This window comes from Mchenga conophoros, linkage group LG5 (genome assembly GCF_057382185.1).
Source record: "Mchenga conophoros isolate Kocher_MC1m ecotype Shallow Benthic linkage group LG5, M_conophoros_male_GT1.1, whole genome shotgun sequence".
NCBI classification, from domain to species: domain Eukaryota; kingdom Metazoa; phylum Chordata; class Actinopteri; order Cichliformes; family Cichlidae; genus Mchenga; species Mchenga conophoros.
This window is the reverse complement of record NC_140530.1, coordinates 2,720,859-2,743,234: the sequence shown is the minus strand read 5'-3', so window position 1 is coordinate 2,743,234 and position 22,376 is coordinate 2,720,859. Positions and strand designations below refer to the sequence as shown.

The 22,376-nt window shown below is 39.4% G+C and overlaps 1 protein-coding gene across 4 annotated transcripts in view; it reads left to right on the top strand.

The window, feature by feature from the left end:
* LOC146573582 (calcium-dependent secretion activator 1-like) overlaps positions 1-22,376 on the top strand; it is a 329,487-nt gene that overhangs the window by 211,266 nt on the left and 95,845 nt on the right. For 3 of the 4 annotated variants that reach the window (XM_085272826.1, XM_085272828.1, XM_085272829.1), the window contains exons 17-19: positions 1,317-1,385; positions 11,856-11,962; positions 16,223-16,379. In XM_085272826.1, coding sequence (XP_085128952.1) covers positions 1,317-1,385; positions 11,856-11,962; positions 16,223-16,379 — 333 coding nt within the window. The remainder of the gene's footprint in view (positions 1-1,316; positions 1,386-11,855; positions 11,963-16,222; positions 16,380-22,376) is intronic. The other variant, XM_085272827.1, reaches the window with a different exon arrangement.

Genomic DNA, 22,376 nt, shown 5'->3' with positions numbered 1-22,376 from the left:
ACAGGACTTTGTGCTCAGCTGGTGGCTGATCTGAAAGCGCTATATAAATACATTGCTTGCTTGCAACGTAGCTGCAACACTGTTCTACTGAAGAGGCACAGACCAGCCAGTCATCCAGGTAATTCAAGATTCTGAGGCCCCGCAGGCTCATAGGAGTGAAGGCCGCATCCTGCATCTCAGGAAGGTCTAGGGGGCCACAGAGATGCCAAAGGGGAAGTCTCCGAAGACCTGCCCATTGGACCAGAATCTGAGGAAGCGCCACCACCCCTGCCAGATTAAGACCTGAAAGTAAGCGTCCTTCAGATCGATGGTGGCAAACCAATTCCCTGCAATGATGGCCTGACATACACTGGGGACCTTCAGCATCTTTCACCTCAGGGGCCAGAGATAGCAACTGAGGTCTTTGACATCCAGAATTGAATGGAGACCCCCATGCTCTTTGGGGAGTAGAAAGTAGTGGTAGAAAAACCCTTCCACCTCCCGTATGATAGCCTTTGTCATGAGGGCTGGCAGTTCTTCCTGCAGAAAGGCCTGCTGGAGGTTGCCTACTGAGGGGAAGGTCGGGATGTTCGCTATGGGGGGTCTGTGGCAAATCTGCGGGCGGTAGCCCTGGGTCATGAAGGAGATCACTCAAGGGTCTGCCCACAGACCCAACCAAGCCATCCTGCATTGTGAAGGCTGGCTGGAGGATGACTTAGCCTTGGTGACTAAGGGCTAGCAGGAGTGTCTTACAGAAGTATCCACATGCCACGACAGGGAGTGGAAAGACAGTCTCGATATGATAGAGAACTTAGCCTATCCCAGCTGACATCTGAGGTTTGGTAAACCCTGAAAGATCCCCAGTTCACTGCAGTCGTAATACAGAAAGACAAGCAGCCATGCACACCTTCAGTCCATTTAGAACTGCCAGTTAACCTAACAAGAGCTGTGGGAGGAAACTTGCACACATGCACAGATAGTACAGTAACAATGGACATGTTCTATCCACTGCACCACCTTGCTACCCATTTATTTTTTCTCTATTTCATGTAAGCACACAAAAAATTGAAATCAATTTGACAAACAAAACTAGAGGATGTCCCTTAATCTTTTAACTCCATAAAATCTGCTAAACATAGTTCCATGTACAAATTTCACAATGATACATATTGTACCTTTTAATACAATGTGTGGTTAAAGTTCTGATTTTCTTGCAAGAAAATGTGAGGTAGTGGTAGCAAAAAACTTTATATTAGTCAAACCCTAGTGACCATTATGTTCGTTTGCGCTGACCCTGGCCTTTCGCATGCCTCGGTATCCTGCCTCTTTCTCTATAGGGAAAAAGAGAGAGATGTATGAGCATCCTGTCTTCTGCTTGGCCTCTCAAGTGATGGATTTAACGATTCGTGAGTACCTTCCTCCCCAGCCTCAATTAATTTGTTTTCTTATTATTACAGTCAGTATGCACGTAAACCACCAGAAGCAACCTCAAATTTTTGTCATCTCTGTCATCCTTTTGGTCTGTAACATTGATTGTTATACTGTGCTCCAAGCCCTTGTTCATTACTAAAACACCTTCTATTCTTTCTGTAATCTACTTTGCTGTACTGCCTGAAACCACCATTTCTGTCTGTCTGCAATTTGAATGCATTTTTACTTTGCTCATGTGTAAATTAAGTAAAATAAGTTTTTAAGGCCATGGTACAGACAAGGAAGACCCCCAAATCTAGCTGTTGTTAAAAGCATATCTTGTCAGTTCCCAGTCCTTTAAGGGAACATGTCTGATTGTGAATATGTCTGCCTTTGAATGAAAAGCCCATGAAATGCTGATTTAGACTCCATATATTGCACTTAGACTTACCAGCCACTTCAGTAGGTATACATGTTCAATAGCTTCTTAACACATATCTAATCTGCCAATTACATGACAGCATGTCATTGCATTTATACATGTAGACATGGTCAAGACAGTCTTGTGAATTTCAAACTGAGTGTCAGGAAGAATAAGGAAGAAAGATAATGTAAGTGAGTCATCATTAGGGATGGGTACCAGTGTCCGGTGACATGATGGCACCGGTTCTGACATAAACGGTAGTAACCAGACCGAAAAGCAGCGCACATTTCGGTGCTTTATTTCGGTGCTTTTTTTTTCCTGAGCTGTGATACACTTCTAGCCAATCATTTTACGTTTCCGAGAATAGTAGGCGGGTCCAGGTACGTACGTTCTTTTAGAGCAGAGCTACAGATTAAAAATGTCCAAGGCGAAGCGGTCAAAAGTCTGGCTGTACTTCACAGCAAAATATGCAAACTCAGCAGCAACAAGTGCTTTAAGCTGATACTGTGATACTGTCAAAGGAGGTAACACCTCAAATCCGATCAAACACCTGGCGACGCATAGCGTTTTTTTAAAAAAGCCCAGAAATGCACCGTATTTGATAGCTTGCTGCGAGACCTCACACCGAGCACATCTACTGCGGGTGGGTTGCCTGTTATGCAACATCCCCCAAAAACACGAAGAGGAGAGTCCTGGCCCCTAGCCCTGCCAGTGTAGCAGAAATGATGAGGATGATGATGCAGCAGCAGCCGTTCTTCTCTGCGTGAGTAGCTTAATGTTGTTCTTGTAATTTACGTTGAGTAGGCTAACCACGTTATTACATTAATGCATGTAAGGTGAACTAGCAAACACCATCGTAGTTACATGCAGCTGTCTTCTTGTTTGATGGCAGATGCTCCCTTCACCCTGGCCAAAAAGGCTAAAATGACCAAAGAAAAAGAGGGAAACAGCTACACATGAGAGGTTTTTGGACAAAGTTTGTGTTTTTTCCATTGTTTAAGCACTGCTTCCAGCCAAGAATGATACCATATATACCCCATAGCTGCAGAAAAGGCTAACATTGTTATCTTTTTACAAGAAATAGCTGAACATGAGAGGTTTTTGGACCAATTTTGTGTTCTCCATTCTTTAAGCATCGGTTTGAGCACCGTTTGAGCACCGGCACCGTTTCAAAAGTACCGATTTGGCACCGGTATGGGTAACGATACCCATCCCTAGTCATCATTATGGATTTTTCAGGTTTTGACTTTTGAATCCTTCATTATCATTTAATGCTTCATTGGGTTCTGAGCTAGCTTGTGTACATTCTCTTTAGTCTGAGTTATTGGTCTTATTGAATGGGTTTCAGTTAATATTATACTTTTTAATATTTTGGTTTTGTTATTTTTCTTAGTGCTGTCTTCTGTGTCAAATCTGTTTTAGTGTCCTTGACTCAGTGTTTTGATTATTTCCAGTTTTATTGTAATAGTCTTTTTCCTTTGTATGTAGTATTTCGTTTACTTTCCTTGTCTCATCATCATGGATTTGTTTCAGCTATCTCTCCTCATCCTCCTGAATCCATTTCCCTAATGTGTGTATGTAAGCCCTAAATTTGTCTTAGGTTTCTGTTGCGTCATACTGTTTTCTGTTTGCACTGTTTGCTTCCTGAGTAGTGAGTAGGCTTGATTTTGTTTTCATCTGTTTTCAGCCGTTTTGGACTGTCTGTGTTACCTAAATAATGGTTCATCTTTTGTTAATTGACACAAGACAACTCCTGCTCCTGTAGGTCGAAACTTTTCGTTATTTCAACCAACAGTGTCAGCGTGGAAATCTCTGCCAGGCCTAGAAATAAAACCATGATTGATTTTGTGTCGTTCATTCATCAATTTAATCTGTTTCTGATCAATATGTGGGTCATGGTAATGGAGGTTAATTTATGTAATACAAAACAAAAAGAAAAAAAACTTGGGACATGCAATGTTTATGTTAAAACTGGTACAGTCCGCACCCACTTTCTCTTTTAGATAATAATTTCTGCAGCTTTTGAGATAACCGTTTCACATAGTAGTGAGCTGGCAGGGGTGCACAATTTCCCATACCAAAGGATGCTCTGAAATAGAGAAAATATCAAGTGAGTGCCAGTTAAATATAAAAATGATAAATATTATTTTAGGTACCTTTCAAAATAGTCACCTTACACAGAAGTATTAAAATCCAGAAAGAAAAAAACAAAATCATCTTCCACCTGTAAATCTGTAATGAGTTTAAAGAGACTGACAGAGAGTCACTGTTAAAGATGTCGGACAGTATGAATGGGTCTCTTGACATGTGCAGAAGTTCAGAGAGATACTGTGGAGCAGTATTATGAGCAGATTATGCATTTCCTCAACTAAAAGAGTACAAAAATCAAATAATGAAATATTCATTGGGAAAGCAGGCCAGAAGAAAAGTAACTGTGTGCTAAACAAAGACAGTCATCTTAAGATGTTTCACACCACTAATGAGAAATGAGGGAACCATTGCTTTCTTTACTATATTTTATATTTTAAGGTCAACAAGTTAAAAAGTTTTCAGTTTTTCAAGCCTGACTTAAAACATTAATCTGTGGGTGGTGGACCTCAGACCTAGGAGGGCTTAAAGTGTTTTAATGGTGTCAAATGTCTTTGTTCTCCTATTGAGCACCAGTAATAAATAATATAGATTTTATTGCTTTTGCTTTTTTTTTAAATGTTGGCAGCAAACAATTCATTTTATTTTATAAGTGGTAATATCTGACCCTAAAATTGGACACCTACTGAGCACTTGTTGACCTCATATCACATTGATTTCACTTTAACAGGCTGGAAGTGCCATGCATTCAGAGTCTTTTACTCACAGCATGTTTTAAGTAGATTCTCTCCTGGGGAACACGTGTTATATGTGCAGCTTGTTAAGGCATAGCTTAGTAAAACCACTGACTGAAGTCACCTTGAAGACCACTGGGTCTCCACACACTTCACCTGCCTGCATTCATATATCCGGATCTTGCTGCTCTCATTCCTCTTCTCTCCAGAGCATACTTCTACCTTTCCAAGGACTCTTCCACCTGCTCCCTACTCTCACCACAGATCACAATCAACATCATAGTACATGGAGACTCCTGCTAACTTCATCTGTCAACCTGTCCATCACCATGACAAACATGAAGGGCCCCAGAGCTGATCCCTGACCCCCACCTTAAACCCATCTGTTCTTTCTACCGCATAGTTCATCATTATTTTGCAGTCCTCATACATGTCTTTCTCACCTATTCCTGACTTTCTCATGCAGTGTCACAGTTCCTGTCTTTGCACTGCTTTCTATAGATCCACAAAGACACAGTGAAGTCCTTCTGACTTTCCCTGTTCTTCTGTTCTGTTCTTCTCCATCAGCATTTTCAAAGCAAATATTGCATCTCTAATGCTCTTTCTCAGCATTAACCCATACGCTTCTCACTGATAATCACCTCTCTTCTTAGCCTAGCTCCAACAACTCTCCCCATAGCGTCATGGTATCAATTTTATCCTTCTGTAGTTCCTACAGCTCTCCATATCACTGCTGTTCTTTAACATCGGTGTCAGTACATTTCTCCTCCATTCCTCAGGCATCTTGTCACCCTCCAAGATGTTTTAAACAATATGGTTAAGCAGTCCACTGCCCTCTCTCCAAAATATCCATATATGTCATCCGTCAGCCACTTTTCCATCCTTCATCCTCTTCACAGCCACCTTCACTTCCTTCTTGCTAATCTTCTGCACTTCCTGATTCACTAGCTGTCCTCCATCTGTTCTCTGCTCTCATTTTCTACATTCATCGGCTCCTCAAAGTGCTCCTTCCATCTTTAACACACTCTTTTTACTCATTAGTATACATCCATGTCTGTCATTAACCACCCTGACCACCTGCACATCCTTTCCACCTCAATCTCTCTGCCTAATCAATTGATGATAGCCCTTTTTCCTTAGTGTTTGGCCTCACAAACAACTCATTATAAGCCCTTTTCTTTGACGCCCCCACCTTTTCATTGCTAACGTCCTCCTTTGAATACTTTACTGCACTTCTCTTTCCAGAGGATACACCCAACACCTTTTGGCAGTTTCCCTCACCGGTTCAGCTGTACCAGTCATCTGGTAACTCTTCCCTACTACCCAGAGCCTTTTTCAACTCCTTGAACTCTGCACAACGTTCTTCCTTCTTCAAATTCCACATTGTTGGTTCATCCTCACTTTCCCTTTAATACCTTGAATAGCATCCAATGTTTTTTCTCTATCCTGCAGTACGTGTTCATCAAAGCCATTTCCATCCTTTTGGCAAAATCCATTACCGTTTGTCTTTCTGCATTGCTCCCCTTAACACAATAGTTACCCAACAGATTCTCATCACCTCTGTTCCCTTCACCCAAATGTCGATTAAAATCTACTCCAATCACCAATCTTTTCCCCCTGAGAACATGCTCTACCACTTCATTCAACATACTCCAGAATTCCTCTCTCTCTTTTGACATCCAACTTGTGGGCTGACAGTATTCAACATTACCCCTTTGATTCCCAGCTTCAAACTTTCTGACATTCTCTTCTCCTCCACAACACTCTCCACATACTCTTGCTTCAACATTACTCATACTCAGTTTTGGTTCCTATAATAGAACAGTTTGAATCCATCTCCAGTGCTCCTGGCATTCCACCCAACCTCCAGCACACACAATATGTCTATTGTTGTTCTCTTCAATATATCAGCCAGCTCTTCCCTTTGCCAGTCATAGTCCCTAGATGTGAAGCGCCTATTATTACCTTCAAACTCCCACCTTTCCTTTTCTCTCGCTGATTCTAAACATGCAAACATGGCTTCCCCCTTCCTTTGTTCTTAGCCAACAGTAGCACAGTTTCCACTGGCACCCTTTTATCCAACAGCATTGTCATTCTTATCCCAGACCTCGACAGACCAGTATGGACCAGTATCCTGACGCAGTCCTACCCATTTATTTGGGCTGGACTGACATTTATGCTTTAGAAGTGAAAACTCAACACAACTCATCTGAGTGCTTGTTGTTCAGCTGTCGCACATCATTTTCATTACAGTGAAAGTATGCGACCCAGAATATGTTAATAAAACTGGTGTTTGTGAAGTAGTCACACTCGAACGTCAAGGAAGGTGGTAGGGAAGCAGACTATGCAGACATTTTGGGTTTCCAAGGTGAGCAATTTATTTGCAGTGAACTTAATTTAATGTATAACTTAACAAAACTTTCCCCAAATCAATTCATTTAACAAAACTCAACATAACATGGCTCTGGTGACACAGCTCACCTCTCCTCTCTCCTGCATCTGGTAGAGACTGGCTTTAAATAGGGCCATCAATTTCCCTCCAATTGCCCAGCCAGTACCACTCACTCAACTGAGGGATCTAAAACTCTACTCAGGTTATCTAAAAACACAAAACCTCTACACACTTCTAATATGCACATTTACACAACTAAATGGCAGTATTAACAAAAGGAAAAACATTCAACAAATCCCTTTAAACATTAACACAAACAAAAGGAAGCATCTCTCTGGAAAAAGAAACCCCTCCACATGGTTTGACCTGATGATGTCATGTGTGACATGATCAGGACTTTAAAATGAGGAAATGCCAAGCCGGCGTTTCCCCACACCTGACACTCATGATGACTGAAAAGACAAACAGAGTAAGTATGAACAAATGACTTAATCTGTAACATAATAAAGTATAAAGAAACATAACTTAGTATTTGTCTTAATTTGCAGAATGTTTGATTTGCCGGCAACAAAACGCTTACACAAACAAACCCGGGATAGTGAGTGAAGCAATGTTACTTGACAAATAGCAAATCATAGCAAATACATAGAAACAGAATAATGTGTACAATGTGCAAAAAAAAGGTAAACACATATGGGACAAATGGAGAGAATTACAACTGCTTCTCCACTTTGTCACAGTGTTCTGCAGACTCAGCCATGTTAGTCTGCTGTTATACAAATGCTATCTCTCATCAGCTTGCTGTGTTGTTCATCACTGAGCCACAACTCTACCAGCACGTGGTCTGAGTGGAGTCGGTGACATTTTCAAGTTAAAGCAGTTTCTGTGTCATGTGTATGTTCTCAGCAGAATTACACTACTGAGTGTACCATATCTTCTATTTCTATATGCTAAACATTTACGATTTCCTTGAAAACAATTTAATTAGTTAAAATAAATGACAATGTTTCTCAAGTATAGATACACAAAGATGCCTTTGACAAAATGTTTTAAAATGAGCAGCACTCAAACATACGGAAAAAAAATTAAGACGGACTTTTGCGAGATCTCGCAAAAGTCCGTCTTAATTTTTTTCTCTCCCATGTCCCCTGCGGGGCTCCGTACAAACAACCCGATGACTGTTTTAAAAGAAAGTTAAGGGAATAAACATGACATTTAATTATAATGATGTTATTAACCAACTTTAGATGGAATAATGCCAACCAGTGCAGAGGAGAGAGGTCTACAGAAGAAAAGACTGGAAGCTAACACTGGTCAAGATGCTGTGGATTTCTGGTTTTGATTTAATTAAGAGATGTTACTGAGGATGTGCAGCAGCAGCAGCAGCGGACTGAGAGGACTAAAACCACTGACGATCAAAGATTGGTTAATGGCTTAGGATGAATAATCTCAACTGGTTGGAAGCAAGGAGGTCTGCAGGAGAAGAGAAAGGAAGTTAATGAAGTGAAGTTTAGGATTGCAAGATTTAAGCACACAAGTGTGTGCTGATGTGTTTCTGAAGTCTTCCTAGTTATTTTCCAGAGTAGATGACTTTTAGGGGCATTGGATTGGCAAGCAGCAATCCAGGGAGAGACAGAGGGATTTGATGGAGAGTGGGCAGAGAGGTGGGCTACTGGGACGGCCTTGTTATTGTTGTTGTAGCAGTTCTCTGTTTGGATTTAACCCCTTAACTCCATAATATTCGATAGATACAGGGTTTTGGTTTTTTTTGAGACTTCTATTACATCACCAGTATGATTTCTTTCCCTCCTGAAAAATCAAAATAAATTGCACAATACATTTATAAGCATTTAAAAAAAAAGGCAGATATAGCAAATACGATACAAATTAAAAGTCATACATGGAGATAATTTTTTCTTTTAACAATAAACTCTCCATTTAAAAAAAGAAATTTCTTGCAATGATTTTGTATTTCAGGCTATAAGGGGTTAATGAGTTAAGCCAGCTGTGCTCTTCAGTCTCTTTAACAAAAAAGTCAGCAAATATTTTGGGAAACAACACACAGGCATAAAGCAGGAGGCTGGGAAACAAGAACCAAATGTGCAGAAAGTAACAAAAGTATAGCTAATAAAGACCTATTTAATGTTGGTGGTAAAGAACAAGGTGGTAAACCCATTGTTTCAGACTGGGTGCACAAGCTGATCTTTTAATGCAGCTTCGTTGATGAGACACTCCACAGCAGTAAGCCTGGGTTTTATTGGTTTCTCCATGTAGGAAGATGGGTTTGGTTATACACAATTGTAGGTTTGTTTAGCTCCATGAAGATAAAGGTTATCGAGGTTGTGGTGTGTGTTATATTTGAAAGACTGTTTTATATCTTGAAACAGCCGTACTTTACACAAGACTGAAAAAACAAACAGGGCTAAGAATAAAGTAAGAAGATGTCGATTAAAAACTTTGTTCTTAGAAGATAACGTACAATCATGTCGAAAAATGTTTTCCATATCAGGGCATCATTTAAAAAAGATCTTAAAAAGATCTTGTCCTTAATCTAACCGCAGGTATGAAACCATTTCACTATTTAAGAAGAATAAAGCCAAAATGAAGAATCAATCTGTGAAGAAGTGCACCTAATCATTCAGCTTTTAGAACAACCTTTAGCAACAAATTCTTCTCTGTGTTAATTTAATAGTCCCTCACATTGCCTTGGTCCACTCATCTGTACAATATCACTTCAGTTCATTGAGGTTTTTGGGCATTTGTTAAAGCTCTCTTCAGTTCCCACCACAGCATTTCAAATAGGCTGAGGTCTGGACTTTTGACTGGGCCATCCCTTTATCTGTGTTCTTTTCTTTTTCAGCCATTCTGTTGGTGTGTTTGGGATCATTGGACTTTATTTACCAATATGTCTGTGGAACTGTTCTTACCCTGTGTAAAAAAACAATTGTGTATGCAACGTTATTTCATTTATGAAGCATGTGACTATTTCTGTTTTTCATATGTTTGTAAATCATAATTATTCTGAACCAGTAGGTGTGCGCAATCTGCATGCAATCTGCGAGAAAGTCTGACTTAAGAAACGTAAACAATTTTGTACAAAGAGAAAGTCAGAAAGGAGCAGCTTTCCATAGTGTTTATATAGGAGTGACGACATAAGAACTAAGGCTTGGCTGAAACTGGCTCATGCATCAGACAATGGCTGTCCTGAACTTATAGAGCGTATGTCCAATTTATGCACAGATTTGTGCATAAATTGGACATACAAACATTACACTCAAAAATCTGATTTTTGGTACCTGAATTTTTTCATACTGGAACAAATGACAATTTGAAACTATGAAACTTTGGCCGTGCGTGTACAAATGGCTGTCTATGGAAGTATACACAAGTCTTTAAAATTATTGAATAAATAAATTGCATAACTTGCATTGCAAAAACTAAAAATAAAAAATGAAATGATAAATGCAAAGATTTCAAAAACAATACCAGGAAAAAAACAATATAGTTGATGTGCTGTAATTAAATTGAATAATTTATTCACTGTAATATTCTTCAGTGCCACGTCATGGTGCCAATGCCTGCAGCTTCCTAATATTTATTCCTACAAAGCTATTATTCAACTTCATTTTTAGTGATATAGTGCCAAATCATAACAACAGTTCCCTCAAGACTCTTTATACTCTAAAGTAAAGACATTACAAAAATACAGAGAAAGCCCAACAATCTGATGACCCCATATGAGCAAGTACTTTGGTGACAGTGGGAAGGAAAAACTCCCTCTTAACAGGAAGTAGACAGGGTCATGGAGGGGTGGCCATCTACAACAACTGGATATTGTTAAGTGGACATAGAACGAAAACACGCTGTGGAAAAGAGCCAGAGGTTAATAACAACTATTGATTAAATGATGTGTGGTGTATAAACACATGGTAAGTGGGGAAAAAGGTGAAGTAGGAAACAATCAATTATAGTGCAAGAGGCCTAGGCTCCTGGGGGACTCCCATGATGTGATGATTCAGGGTCACCTGATCTAGCCCTTGCAATGCGCTTTGTCAAAAAGGAACGTTTTAAGCCTAATCTTAAAAGTAGTACTGCTAGCCTAAAGGCCCTTGGTAAACAGCCCGTTAATATCAGAATCAGAATCAGCATATTTTATTAATCCCTAGGGAACTTATGTGAGCTATTACAGTTGCTCCAGTACAGTAACATTAACAAAAATAGACCAACCTATTTAACAAGACAATATGTTAAGATATAAGGAATAGCACAACGTATACAAATCACCAAATAATAAATATCCAGGGTTGGCAGATATAATTAGAAATAAATATCACGGAAATTGACAGCAATATTACCAAGTAAGTAAGAGTGTGTGCAGAAAGGATGTAACTATTGCAGTGTTTACAGTGTAGTGGATGGAGGAATTGTACAGGGAGACGGCCACAGGCAGGAATGATTTCTGATCATATTTAAGATTGAAGCATTAATTAAGAGTAGGACGTCTTTGAGCAGTCTTATAGGAATGGGGCAGATGATATGGTTGGGAGAAAGTAATTACTGAAGTTAAGTCAGGAAGATCAATTGGACAAAAGTCCTTCCTATTGGGGACCCATTTCTCATATAAGTTATTAATCAAACTTCTACTTTCATTTATAGCTTTGATTAAGAATAAAGCTGATTTACTATTAGTAAATATGGAAAAGCTCTGTTATAGCACTGCCTAGCGTCATACACTTTGGGTTGCATGGATAGAGGCTTATGAAATTAAGAACAGATTGTGATCACACCTAGAGGGTATCCACACTGATCTTTGACCTTTGTGCTTCAGAAAATGTGGGAAGGCTTGCCACCCCTGCCAAAAAACTGGAGGACACGATCCGTTTGGCTGAGCTGGTGATTGAGGTGCTTCAGCAGAATGAGGAACATCATGCTGAGGTCAGTGTGCTGGTACATATGCATATAGCCACATCATGTCCCTACTCCATTGTATACGTTCTACATATTTGTCTCCAATGCAATGTTAAAATAAAAAGGTCTACAGAGCTCCTCAACATTTGTTTTCAAAGATAAACTGAACACGTTTTTTTGTCTCGTTGCAGACTGAAGTTAGGTAGTTGTATAACTTTACTTGAATGATAAATACAAAGCTTCTCACTGCTACCTACCTGCGTTAAACTATCATTCTCCATGTTATCTGCACAATAGGCCACAAAGTACATATTCTAAAGTGCAAGTAGGTTTATAAAAGCAGGGGAAACGCTTTGCTCTGCTGTGTATGCTGTGCTGTTTAGCTACATTTTTGTCACTTTTCTGTAACTAAAACAAAGCTGACTTACTGCTTCTCTACTTTTTATTCCAATCACTTATTTGTTTTGCGGGGAATTGTTTGAACAGGGAAAAGAGGTATGTGATTGTCTTGGTGCCATATACCCCATTCCCTACCCTACCCTCCCCTCAATATACCCATAGAACCTGTGCATGCACTTATTGACACAGCTATTGTTGTTGAGGAATATTAATATTTCCCTTTTCAACAATGACACAAACCCATTTCAGCTTGTTGTCACTGCCATTCAAGTACTTGGAGAGGTGCTCGTTAGATTCGAAGCTTGCAACAGTTTTGCCTTCATTATTGAAGAGCAGACACAAGTACTTAGGCAGTGTGTTTATTTGTCCAAAGCATTAAGCTAGTATGTTTGGAGAAAGCAAGGGGGAAAACAGATTTTCCTATATTCTAACGATGTACTTTGCTTTCTAAGAGCCTACCACAAATCATCCCAGAATATAACAGCATGTTTATTGTGTTTAGTCATTGACATTTACTTATCCTACTCAGTAATTCATCTATCATGGAGATGTACATGTTCTTTTCAGTAAATCCACCAAGTAAGTTTGGTGAGGGTGTTTCTCATCCTTCCTTTTTTAAACAAATTTGCTTTGGACCTTTCAGCACACATAATGGAGGATATGAGCCATCTTTCACACTATGACCATGCCCCTTGCATTTCAGCAAAATTCCTTTCCCTGCTGCTCCAGTGAAACTTTAAACCAGTGTACATGACTCCAGCCCAAACGTGTTGAAATATTCTGTTACAGTTTATTTTCTCTTGAGTTTTTGATCCTGGTTTATCCATGTACAACCCTAATTCTTCAAAATTTAGGATACTGTGTCAAATGTAAATTTAAAATATAATACTCTAAATTGTGAGAATGTTGAATATACAGTAACATTAAAACATTTAGAGGCTTAAGGCCAAAAATCAGTATTGGCTAACCATGGCCTTCAGGTCTCAGGCAGCACTTTCAGAAATAAAGTGATTCAGGAAGTCTCTGGGCCTGAGCTCATTTAAAATGGACTAAAGCAAACTGGAAAACTATTCTGTGGTCAGACGCATCAAATGTGGGCACCTCAACCTCTTGGAAAAAATAGCACACGGACCAAATGGCTTATTATATGTGAGGAGTTCAAAAGTCTGCATCTCTGATGGTATGGGAGTAGATTATTGCCCATGGCAACAGCCGCTTGGACATCAATGCTGAAGGTATATCCACAGTGTATAGCGGTCACTCAAAAACTGATTCTTTACCCCCAATAAACACCAAGCAAAGTGAACTGATTTAAATAATGAATCATTAAGAAAAGTGTACTTGGTTTAAACTGAATATATACCAGTCAAGTACATTTAATTTGGCCAGATTATAATAAATGTAACATTTCACATTGTACGTTTTACTATTATATGAAAAATGTACATATAATTAAATCAGTTAAAGTCAGGAACTTTTTGCTTGTTTGTTAGTTTATATGTTTTCGCTGCCATATGCTTCCTAGCATCTTATCAGACAAGAATGGCGTAACATTCCCCTCCCAAAAGTCCGGAAATCTGTCTCTTGAGGTCCCAGATGTTTACTGACTGTTGTTAAAAGGAGATGGGAAGCTAAAGTGATAAACACGCCTGTCTCCCAGCTTTATTGAGACATGTTGATTTGATATGTTTTCCATGTTATTTTGTGGATAAAATATAAGTTTATGACATTGAAGAATGTTGCATTCTGTTTTTACTAATATATGTTACACAGCACCCTTGCTTTGGAATTGGGGTTGGTTTTCCTCTCATGTAATCACCAGCTTTAACTTGACTTAGACTTTGCACTCTAATCCTAATAACTGGAATTAAGTTATAAAAATCATTGTAAAACTGCAACAGTTTTTTTTTTTTTACTATTTTGTGAAAAAAGTTGAAATGATATAATAGTTGAAATAGTTGAAATAGTTGAAATGTGGAGATTGCAGTTGTTTCAAACAAACTGCCACAGCTGTTATATACCCTCCACAAAATGCCTTGGGTAGATGCTTACATTCTTCTTCAGAATCTGTTTTAGTTACAAGGAAATTATTTCTCTATTAGCACATAAACACTGTGCTAACATGTGGTTATAAGTAAAAGGTCGCAGCAGATGGCCCCGCCCCTCCCTGAGCCTGGTTCTGCTGGAGGTTTCTTCCTGTTAAAAGGGAGTTTTTCCTTCCCACTGTCACCAAAGTGCTGCTCATAGGGGGTCATATGATTGTTGAGTTTTTCTCTGTATGTATTATTGTACGATCTACTGTACAATGTGTTATTGTGATTTGGCGCTATGTAAATAAAATTGAATTGAATTGAAAGGATGGTGCACAATGCTGCATCTGGACAGAAGGAAAAAAAACATGCAAATGTGAAAGAGTGGATTTGTTCAAAAAGAAATTTCTAGCAGTGGACGGATGGGAGGATATCGATGATTACAACCTTGTGTAGTGAAGAGTATCTATGTTGTATCACAAGACACAAAGGCTCATCAGTTTGTTTCACTAGCTCATCTACACAAGGCATTTTGGAGCAGCCAAGGCAGTTTGTTTGAAACAAGACTGTAGACCTGCACGAGGCATCAGCAGAAGGTTGGTGAGAAAGTGACAACTTTGGTACAATTATCTGGAAATGACAAAAATATGAAATGATCAGCTTCATGCAAGATCTTGCCTCATCAGTTGAGGATGATCATGAGAAAGGTGGGGGCCCACCAGGTTCGTTTTTAAGTTTGAGGGGCCAATGGATGGGGGTATGAAACGTCTTGGAGGACCTCCTGTAGGACATTTGTGGAGGGATCTTAAGCTTTGAGTTCCCATGCAGCAGCCCAGAAACCTAAAGGATTTAGAGAGTTTCTTCAAAGAGGAGTGGGTCAAAATCCCCTCTTGGTGACCAACTACAGTAAATGTCCTACCACTGTGCTTGCCAAGTTTCTCCACCAATTACTAAGTTATGTTTTGTTGGGAATCAAACACTTACTTGGCTCAATGAGATGCAAATGATTTTTTTATTTCGTAGTATTTCTGGTTGGTAATCTGTCTCTCCTCATTAAAATGAAACAAACAAAATTAGAGACTGTGCATTTCTTTATAAGTGAGTAAGCTTGCAAAATTTGCAGGGGAATGTTTTTTATTGTAATAACAAGACTGATGATTACAAAAACAATGACTGGCACTAACTGAATGTGATTCATCCGCTGCTAACTGCTCCCAGTATACCACCCTCCCACACCACTTCCAGTACTAGAGAGAACATTCAAATGACAGTGTTAAAAGCTTGGTGTGAATAGACAAACAGTTTGGATCCTCAGGGTCCCTCTTAAAAGGCCTGGCAAGAGTAAGGGTGCCTGGAGAAAACTCAGTGTATTTGATGAGAGTAGCCAGGTTGCGACCAGTCACTGCACTGCACATATTTGATGGGGAGATACAAGTGTGGCACAGTTCAACAGCTCCTTTCTTTTGATTGACTTGCTGAAGAAGCTGCGGGTGAGTGTTTAAGTAGGTCCCTGCCAAGTCTGTCAAGGAGCTGCTGCTGTTTCCTCTGTGGGACAACAGAAAGCATGTGATTTTTTTTTCCACACTCTTGGTGTTTCTGTTCCGAGTGGTGAAGAATCCCTCCCCGGAGATTGTGCAGTAAAGTCATTGAGGCAACAACTTGATTTCATATGATGAAAAGTGTGTGAGAGCCTTTGAATCTCATTTCCTGTAGAGGCTAAAGATGAAATAAATCTCCAAATTCTCAAAGATGTGTCCAGTGGGGTCGCTCATACTGCATTAACTGTCTTCTTACACTCTCAGCTCCATACTTACCTCTGACTTTTTTCCCCGCTCTCTTCCCCTCTTTCCATCTGAAGGCCTTTGCATGGTGGTCAGATCTGATGGTGGAACATGCTGAGACCTTCATGTGTCTCTATTCGACCGAGATGGATGCAGCTCTTGAAGTTCAGCCACCTGACAGCTGGGACAGTTTCCCTCTCTTCCAGCTGCTCAATGACTTTCTGAGGATGGACTGTGAGTGTATGGCTATTCAAAAAAGTATATTCAGATGTCAGTATGGACCCTGGAGTAGTGGTCTTTGACTGATGAAGTGATTTTGCTAGGGCTGGAGGTCTGAAGGGTGTAATCTAAGGGAACATCCTTAATTACACACAGTAAATACACACATGGATTAGACCTTCTGAGCATTATGCTCTGTTTAAGCAATGATGAAGATAAGTTTTTAATTGCTGAAGATTTTTTCAGTTTGTAGTACAAATAGTCTATTTAGTAGACTGCACATACCTTCTTTGTGACAGCGTATTTAAGAGTTTTTAAAATATTTCTGTATTTATCCAGGAAAAACTGAATGTAAATTTTGGTTGGGCAGTATTTAATGAAAGTTTTTTACTGCCTCTAAAGAAAAAAAAATTTTAATAAAAAATTCAACCTGAAACTTTAAAACTAATCCTGATTTTAGTTCCTCTGTGATAGTCTAAATTCTGTACTCAATTTATCCCTATTCAGAAAAAAACACTACATTTAAGAATTAACAACAATATAGTCCAGACTAAAAATCCACCACAATCAAATTGACGACTATGTGCAGTACCATGCTCCCTCCATCCTATGATGATTTCATTCATATTACTACCACTACTACTTTACTGTACATTTGCCTTATTTTTAAGGTTGACCAACTTAAATAACTTCATATTGTTGGCATGTTTAATTGACAGTAGTGCATCACGTTGAATATAATCATCATATGTTGCAATTTGTTCTTGCCATCCCTGGTCATAGGTAAAGATGAGGGCAGTATTAAATAGGAATTACACTGCATATTTCAAATGTACTTAATAATCAGTTAAATCAAGGACAGTACCATTGTACATGTACATGTACATTACGTGAGTAAATGCTCTTACATTCAACTGCTGCATCTTTGTAGGTAAACCTCATTTGGCACTAACATCACTGACAAATCAGTGACAAACAGCAAAAAAAGCATCTCCACACTACTGAGCCCAAACGTTTTTTAACATGTACATATATTTACAGCAGTTTTGTGTGTGTGTGTGTGTGTGTGTGTGTTGCCGACGGTTGCTGCAGGCCACTCATCTCTCTAATGAACTGCATACACTTGCCTGCAGGAACACTGTCCATGCAAAAGATACACATACACTTCACGAAGCAGACTCAATCTGCTAATTGTCCCTTGGGAAAGATTCCCCTTTTCATTGTGTCAGTTGGGAGTCAAGGAGAAGATAGAATGTTGTCCACTTATTCAGCTTAACTGACCTGAGCACAAAAAAATTATCATGCTCTTTTGTTAGTGTCATGAAATTGGCCTCCTTCTCATTTGCTACATCGTGTCATTGTGTGCGAATTCCAATTATAGTGCATAGCAATGAACATAGCTACGCTGGGAAACACTAAAAGAAAGCTTGCTTGCAATAATACACTGACTAAAAAAAAAAAATTATGCATTCTCTATGTGCATTCATAGCTGGTCAAACAAATTATGAACTAAATTATGATTATTAAAAAAACATTATAAATTTGAACCCCTTTGTAACACAAAAGGTCATAGTCCATCCAACGGGGTTTGTTTTTTGTTTTGGAAAATTTGAAGCGAGAAGGCCCGATGGCAGACCTAGGACACGCTGTAGAGATTACATCTCTTGGCTGGCCTGGGGAGGTGTTTCCCAGGTTAGCTGAGGGAGGTGGCTAGGATGAGGGAGGTCTGGTTTCTCTGCTTGGGCTGTTTCCCTGCTACTCGGCCCCAGATAAGTGATAAGAAAATGGATGAATGTGAAGGTTCTCATTCATCCAGGTCATGGCAATCTACACAGCTTAGAAAGAAATGGGTTCAGAGTGGAAGCAATTTCTCTAAGTGATGTCTGTTTTTAGAGTTAACTAAGCAAGCACTGCTTGCCCTGTTGGTCCTGATAGAACACTACTGGTTAGAAGATATTATATACTAGGTTTCATTGACTAAATTGGACTTCCATAAAAAAGGTCCCCTTCTGAGTTCCTCAGAAAGATTAAACATGGTTTGATGATGGTCCAAAAAGAAAGGGTGGTTCACTGCTGGGTACAGAAGATGGTTGTTGTGGGTGTCAAGGGCAAAATGCTGTTAAGACAATGTGGCCTGATGCTTTGTAATATACCATGCCAGAAGGCCTGCTTCCCACACAGCATAACAAACGCACGTTAGAAAAGTATATGATTATAGTGACATGTTTTTGCAGAAGGTCATCTGTTCTTTTGCCCCACAGCGGTGCACTTATGGAGCAGTAAAAAACTACATTAGTCAGGTGCCAAAGTCAGGCTGCCATTCAAGAAGTTAATGAGGTCTAAAGTCGTCGTAGCTAGACCATGGCAAGCCCTGCGAACACACTCCTGGACACAACACATCCAAATGGACAGCAGCCGCTCAAGTGGCTAATTGGGAGAGGGGCAATCAGGGAACACAACAAACATTGCACCTACTGTGTATCATCGACCTTGACTCCAATGCCAATGCACACAAACACAAACACACATTCTCAGAGGGGGAGAGAAAAAAGAAAGAGAGAGAGGGAGAGAAAAAGCAGGCACACTGCATGGAGCCGTGAGGCATCACATTAGCACACACTGGCCTCCATTTTATCTCCTGTGGTCTTTGTCAGTGTTGCCTTTTTACCAGTTGGGAGCCAGCAGAGCGGGGGAAATGTGGCTTGGATTCCAATGTCTTGTTTAGAAAGATTGAAAATGCTGTGTCATTCCCATTATTGAAGTGCACAAACAACAACCTCCTTTGTCACTATTCATTATCAGGGATTATGATTGCTTTCTGTGCCCTTTGCATCTATCCTGCGAACAAAGAAAAACAGTAATGCAATAGTGACAATGGGAGCTTTTACAATCCCTTTGAGGAAGTCTGCAGTGATTAAACCACAGGTACACACTCATCAGCCACTTTGTAGTTACATCTGTGCTCATTAACACAACTATCTAATCAGCTAATCACATGAAAGCAACTCATTGCATTTAGGCATACAGACCTGCTAGAGAGACCTGATGAAAACACCTGCTGAGTATCAGAATGGAGAAGAAAGGAGATTTAAATTTAAAGAAGGGAGATTTATGGTTTATTTCAAAGAGCTGCTAAAAGCGTTCAGAGTCTGCTGACAACAAGGAAGGTTGTTTCAAAGTTTAGGAGCCACAATCTAAAACGTAATACAAAGGTAGGGACACAGCGGTGTAAAGCACACCACCACTGGATTCTAAAGCAGTGGAGATGTGTTCTCAGAAGTGACGAATCATGCCTCACCATCTGGCAACCCGAAGGATGAGTCTGGAGTTGGTAGCTGAAGCTGAGCAGAACAGTACTGTCTGACTGCAAGCTGACAAAGTTACAGTTTGGTGGAGGCTGGATTATAGTGTGGGATCGTAGGGGAGGGCTTCTTGGCCAATATCATTGTGCAGTTCTGTAAGAATGGTCAAATATTCCCATAAACATACTCCAAAGCCTTCCGGAAAGCCTTCCCAGAAGAGTTTAAGCTGTTATAGCTACAGAGAGTGGGCACATTAAATCCTATGGATTAAGACTGGGCTGACAGTATCAACTTCATATGCATGTGAAGACAGATTAGTAAATACTTTTGGCAATAGCGTGTAGAATAAGAAAGAAGAACTGGACCAATGACTAAGCTCTGAGGCATCTCACATATTTGAAGTTATGACAGCGACATCTAGGTAATATTACATTCTGAGGTGTCTGTCAGATATGCATGATGGGATCGGTTGCAGAAATATTAATCCAGTTTTGTAATCTTTCAAGATGAATGGCGTGATCACCAGTAACGAGAATAAATAGAGCAGAATTAAAATATTTGCCTTTCTCTAAGTGTGTAAAAATATAATATTAAAATATTAATATGGAAAAATGATAAAAATATAGTTTTTGCAGACCGGATTGGAACAAATATAGTGTTACCCTCAACCAGTCCAAGTAGCTGATAGGCAGCAACTTTCTTGAGGATTTTAGAAATAGATGGAAGTTTCGAAATGGGTCTGTAATTGTCCAAACCAGTGCGGATTTTTTAAGCAGATGAAATGCTGGCTGTATTAATATTTATTAAAACAGTTCAAGCCTAATTAGCACCATGGATCACTATAGAGATTGGGCTCTTTTAAAAGATTTGGCTCTTTTGTCTAGGCCAGTGTTTCCCAACCTTTTGGAGCCACGGCACAGATTTCACATTAGAAAAATCACACGGCACACCACCAAACAAAAATGTCACATATCGATCATTTTTCCCAGCACACCAGGCATAGCATTGGCTCAGTTTGTCCCTAGTTTCGCTTTCTTCTGACCACTACTCATGCTAGGGCCTTCATCTGGGTCGGGGTTTTCTCCAGGAACCAGGTCAGATGGATTAGTTTTTCTTTTCAAATACTTAATGAAGCGCTTAATAGCAATAGATGTCTCACTCACAGCATGACTATTATGTAATTTCTTCTTCGTCTTCTTCTGTTTTACTTGCAGTTGGCAACCCATTTAACTAGCGCGGGTAGTTGTACTGCCCTCTAGTGGAAGAGAATGTAATTGTTCTGCCTGTTACTCACGCCAATCGCTTAGAGTACTAATGAGGTGAAACCAGATAATCTTCCACGGCACACATGATCATTTCTCACGGCACACCTATGTGCTGCAGCACAGTAGTTGGGAAACACTGGTCTAGGCATCCTTAGAAGAGCTGGCTGTTCTGTTTTAGCCTAACCATTCAATTATGAATGGTTTGTGTGTTTAGATGATTTTTTTTTTAATCCAGTGTTGTCATAAAGCCTTATTTTTATGCATTTACTGCTACTGGGGAGAACATACATTGGCTTTAAGGCCTGGACAACATTTTGCAAACTTGGCATTCTACAATAAATGCTCTCTGAAAAAAATTTGTAGTATATGTCCCATTCCTCATTTTACAAATTCTGCACTTAGCTTTGAAGTCTCCAATATCACTGACATGCAGCCAGATGGAGCTCCTTTTCTGTTTTTGCATGTTCACTTTTTCCCAATGCACTGGCACCTGGCCTGTACAACTGCACTTGCTGTCTTCGGAACATCCTATGCACATAGTCCTGCTTTAGTTTGTGTCAACCCCAAGCCCACATTTTTTTTTCCTGTGAAGAAACTGACAGATGTTAAGATTCCTTATATTGTTTCTGTGGGAAACGTAGTTGGAGTAACCTGTTGTGATGTAAAGTAGTTGGGTGTGCTTGGAAAAAGAGATGCTTAAACTTGATAATACTGGGACTTTAATGACACCTTAATTTTGTATAAAATTGTGCTGATTGCATCTTATAATCATCTTGTTACAGTGTTTTATACATACAGTTTGTTATTAACACTCAAAGAGACTGATAATCAGAATACTTTATTAATCCCTAAGGAAACTACGTGGGTTACAGTTTCTCAAAGACAGTAACATTAACAGACTAAACTAATTAAATAATACAATATGTTACACAGTTTACAAATTAAAGAAATAGCACAAATATATACAAATCACTCAATTATAAATATCAAGAATGATAGATAATAATGGAGAGACGTGCAGGAACTCTTTAAGATATTTGGGAAGAATAATGCCGTTGGAGCAGTAAGAACTATGCATGAGAAACTATATTCATAAACTCAGTCAACAGAACAAAACGAAAGCCCTAACAATAACAGACATGGCTGAAACATCATGGCATCTTTTATTCAGTTTAGTTTCATTTTACTTATATATTTATTTATATAGCGCCAAATCACAAAAACAGTTTGATTTATACTTTGCAAAGTAACGTAAATACACCAAATAATACAAAGAAACCCTCAACAATCAGGTTTAGGGAGGGGCAGCCATCCACCCACGGCCAGTTGGGGCTGAGGGGAAGAAGAAAGACACGTTGTAGAAGAGAGAGAGTAATATTAATGATAGCACTTTCTATTACAGCTCGGTTATGAAGTGGTAATAGTAGGGTAACAAGGTAGAAACA